At 36.1% G+C, this 4,773-nt stretch overlaps 1 protein-coding gene across 1 annotated transcript in view; it reads right to left on the bottom strand.

Annotated features, from left to right (window-relative positions):
- LOC122088965 (uncharacterized membrane protein At4g09580-like) overlaps window positions 1–1,056 on the bottom strand; it is a 17,639-nt gene extending 16,583 nt beyond the window's left edge. The window contains exon 1 of the mRNA XM_042658388.1: window positions 105–1,056. Coding sequence (XP_042514322.1) covers window positions 105–367 — 263 coding nt within the window. The 5' untranslated portion in view covers window positions 368–1,056. The remainder of the gene's footprint in view (window positions 1–104) is intronic.
- Window positions 1,057–4,773: the final 3,717 nt, after the last annotated feature.

Raw genomic sequence — 4,773 nt, 5'->3', positions numbered from 1 at the left:
CCCCCCCCCCGAGATAAGAATGTTCTTTCCCCTACAAAAATAATTAATTTATAATTCAAATATCGAATAAAGCAGAAAGACAATGTCTTGGAAATCAAACTCACTTGAGAACTCGAAGATCAGAAATAGAGCGAGGAAACTTGATCTTGCCATATTCGGCAGCTGGCATGGTCACATAGACAAAAAAGAGACCGGTCGAGAAGAGCAAAATCACACCAATTGCAATAGCCAACTCCCATTGCGACAACGGAAATCTACCTTCGAATTTCGCAGCAATCGGTTTCTTACTCGTGGGTGAATCCTCTTTCGCATTCTCTTCGTCCCTCTGCCTCCCAATATCAACGACAATACTCCTCGGAGCAGCCATAATATGAAATTTCGATCAGTTAAAGGAGTACCAAGAAGATTTACTGTTCATTACACATAAAACCCATGGAAACAAAAGAAACTGAATCCCAATCCAATCCAGATCCCCAAATCTCCGTGTCAAAGTCCATTAGTCCCCGAACGAACATCACCAGAATTCCGGCCAAAACGAACAAATAAAACCTAATTGCACAGAAATACTTATACACCGAACTCAAACCAATCTCATCCGACCACCGAAAACTCTTACAAGTTCCAATTAACGCTACTCTCGACAAAAAAACTCTCTGAATCAGCGAAATGCAGCAAAATCAGGGTGAATCAGATTGTGAAACCCTAGCAAATCCCGAGAAAAGCCTAGTATTTGTGCAAGAAGTGAGATCTCGTGGAAGTTCAGTTGAGTTGAAAATTTGAAGGCTTCAAGCACACATTCTCAGATCGAATTGGTGGATGCTTTCGATGAGAGCTTCAACAACACGATTAAGCCTTGAGAGAGAGAAGGAGAATAAATGTTCAGAGGAGGAACAGAAAACGATCGGGGAAGAAGTCAGCGGCGAAGACATTAGAGGAGCGGGGGAAGAAATTTAAAGAAATGAGAGACGGAGCGAGGTAAACGTGTCCCAACTAATTGACAGAAACAAAATCAGCCCATCCCCACCTTTCCCTGGTCACCTGTCCGGACTCCGGACTCCTGAGCTGATAGTTCCCTTCATCTGTAAATGCAGAATTGCACGTGCCTTTTGGCTTGGTCACGTTCGGGTCGGATCAATATTAGTGTCGGGTCCAAAATGTACAATGAAGTTTAAAAAACACAAGAGAGGGGGAGGTTGTTCTATTGTGACCTAATGGTCTAGGTTCAAGTTAGGAAACAGTTTTTTTTGATCGGGGTATCATGCACTAGGCATGGTCTTTTTCTTTTTAGGGAGAGAGAGAGACTAACCATTTGATGTACATTTATTTTTCTTTGATTGCTTTATTAAGGCTCTTTTTTGTATGATTTATAATCCTTATTTTTATTTATTTAAAAAAAAACTTTATTTTTTAGTATTTTAGGATTGAAAAATATTTATTAGTTAGATAATCACCAAACACGTACTTAAAGTCGGATTTAACCGAATGGATTATAAGTTTAATCCTTTCGTAGGCGGCTAGGCCCATAACCTAACACAAGCTAGTGTCTTGAACTGATTTTAGAATTGACTCAACTATTTGTTTGTGGGTCTTAGATCTTAATTAAGGTGACGATTCTTTAAATTTCAATTGTTTAATAAAGTTGGGGTTTTTCTTCAGGCAGAGTTCCTCTCCATAGAGCCCATGGACTATAGAGTGGTCTCAAAGCTGGGGTGACCTCGAGACGTGTACCCGAGTCCTCCCAACCTTGAGATCACTCTATGGTCCATGGACTCTATAGAGAAGATCCGGATCCCCTTTTGTCACACCACTAAATAACCAATGTTTTCTTCTCCTCCTCTCTTGCTCTCTTATTTGTGTGTTGAGGAACTTATCTACTTATGGCGGGATGGCTTGATGGTTGTTGCCGTCAATATATATGAAATGTAACTTGAGAGGAAATGGATTAGCTGATCTGAGTGGTTTTGTAGTTGCGTCTCATCGAATGCCAACATGCGACATGACAAAAAGACCCAAAGAGGGGGTGGGAGATGGTGTCAAATGCCAACATGGCACTGATGTGGCAAAATGCGCACGAGGTGAGTCCATCCACCTAACATCAAAACCACATTGGATCTAACACAAAGCTTAACTCGCACAATTAAGCTTAAGTTAATGATAGTGGAGATTAGCTAATGAAAGGATCGATCTTTCTGTGGTCATAAGGTTTGTACAATTGTTCCAAGGGCTTTATGCCAAGAATAGTTTCTGACAACCCCTACTAGGATTCGGTTTTAGGGTTTTGTGAAACTCTATGTTACCCTTTGGATTGGAATCGTTTGATACATGGCCACTAGATTATTATATGCTGTAGCCACCTTTGGTTCATGCTGATGCTGTGATATGAGTTTCAATGTGGACGAATTTCATCCGATCCATATTAGACATTGGGTAAGAAAAGCCCATTTTGGGTCCATAGAATATGGGCTTGCTTTATTAAGCATTTATCTATTATGGGCCTAAGTGTTGGGAATTGTAAACTGTATTTGATATGTATTTTCAAAATAGATTTTGGGTCTATAATATAATCTAAATAGAGAAAAAACAGTATTTTTTTCACGCTTCAAAATGCATTCTAAACCCAAAAGACACTTCCTCATTTGGGAAGGTCTGCTTGCTGAGAATTCCTTCCTAAGCTGCAAGCTTGGAGATCCTCTCCCTAGTTTGTATTATCATCTTGCTCCATTATCAAGTGAATTTTGAGTGACCATAGCATTTTAAACCAAAAGATGGGCATCTTAGTGCTAACCAAAGGGTGGCATCGGACCAAACTAGTTTGTTTATTTGGATTGATATTTGATCATTATTGGTTCATACCATTGGGTTGGACCATAAGTGTTGGTCTAGGTGTCCGTTTCGAAGAGCGAATAAATAGTAATTTAAATAAATAAATAAAAAGTTGTGCTAATTAATGGAAAGTTTTGAGTCTGGTCGTAATGGTTAGACCATGGTCGGTTCATGACATTTGATTGTACCGTACATAGGTGTCCAAGCATATTGTTTATAGGCATCCGGTTCAATAAGTTTCCGATTGTGGTTTTGAAAGTTCCTTATCGGACCAGAATGAATTCGTCATGATGTTTAATTGAACCGTTCGAAGACCGAGTTGAACATATAACATTCGGTTGGGCTATAAGCGTCCAGGACAATAGTCCAGGCGTTTGGTTTAGTGAACAAGTGATTTCAAATCAATTGTTGATCATATCGGTGCCGGTATACGTGACATGACATCTGGTTGGTTTGAGAGTCTTGAATTGGTTTTAAACCAATAAACCATTGATTTTGAACCAGTTAAAGCCAATTAGAATCGGTATACTATTGAACCGATTATAAACACTAAACCGATTGAAAATCCAGTTAGTCATAGCATTCTAGCTGCGTTTGATAGTCATTCTGTTCTAAAAACGACGTTTTGTGTCAAAATAAGAATTTTCAATTTCTGTGTTAAAATTTTGTTTTGAAACAAAACTCAAATGTTGGAACCTGGTTATCATGTTCCAATATTTCTCGTCTCTAGTTTTTTTTACCCGATGCATTTTAAAAAACTGAAAAACGAATTGTGGATATCAAAAAAAAATTACATTTTCTAACTCTTCTAAAACAAAAAAATGTCAGAAACATTTTTTTGAATGATTACCAAACGCAACCATATACACTATGTAGTGTTCTGTACTTGATTTACACCATATACATTAATTTAATTTTTTAAAAAAAATTTTGTTTTAATTTTTGTTTTAGTTTATTTTTTATTTTTTATTTTTTATTATTATTTCTTGAAGTAACAGTTTGGACCTTAGATATCGTGGTTCAAGCCAAATAAGATCAACTTTCTTTATGGGATTCAAATTAGCTTCATTCGCAATTGTTCCAGGACTATTAACTCAATCGAATTGGTGACAAAAATGAATTTGATAAAAAATGTTTAATCGAAACTATTTATTAATCGGTTTTGATTTGGGGTATTGGAATTATTTAAATAATGATTCAGTTTTGATTTCTACCTTTCATACTTTGTATCAAATTGAAATAAAGCTGATTAATCAAATCAATTAACACCCTTAATTTAATGACATGTGGTTTTTTTAAGACCTGAATTAAAGTTTTGTTTAATTAATCATGTTGTAGATTAACAATGGAGGTGCCACCATCGTGAAATTCATGCACCAATGATATCATATATTTTAACTTCGAGCCATGTATCAAAAATTTCCCCCTTTTTTTTTTTTATGAGAAAAACGTAATAATAACACTAAAGCTCCGTTTGGTTGGAATGAGAATTTAAGAGGGAAAAGAAGTGGAATTTTCATACTTTAAAAAGAAATGTTTATAATCATTCCCTCATATGCTTGTATAAATTATTTAATTTTTTTAACCATATTTAGTAATGATATATTTTACATGTAATTTTTATTTTACATATTATAGCAAAGGGTTCTGGATGCAAAGTAAAGTGAAATTTTTTAACCAAATATGGAATGATTTGAAGTTAATGTTAAAGTCACATGGATTGTGATTACATATATTTCTTTTTTAAGTATGAAAATTTCACTTCTTTCCCTTTAATTCCCCTTACAACCAAACATAGCCTAAGAGAAATAATATTTAAATCATCACCCGATATCAAAATACCCCCTTTGGTTGCATAATTCAATGACCTAATTCGAGAGAGAGAGAGAGAGAGAGAGAGAGAGAGAGAGAGAGAGAGAGAGAGAGAGAGAGAGAGAGAGAGAGAGAGAG

The sequence above is a fragment of the Macadamia integrifolia genome, chromosome 1, assembly GCF_013358625.1.
Source record: "Macadamia integrifolia cultivar HAES 741 chromosome 1, SCU_Mint_v3, whole genome shotgun sequence".
NCBI lineage: Eukaryota > Viridiplantae > Streptophyta > Magnoliopsida > Proteales > Proteaceae > Macadamia > Macadamia integrifolia.
This window is presented reverse-complemented; position numbering and strand designations above follow the sequence as displayed.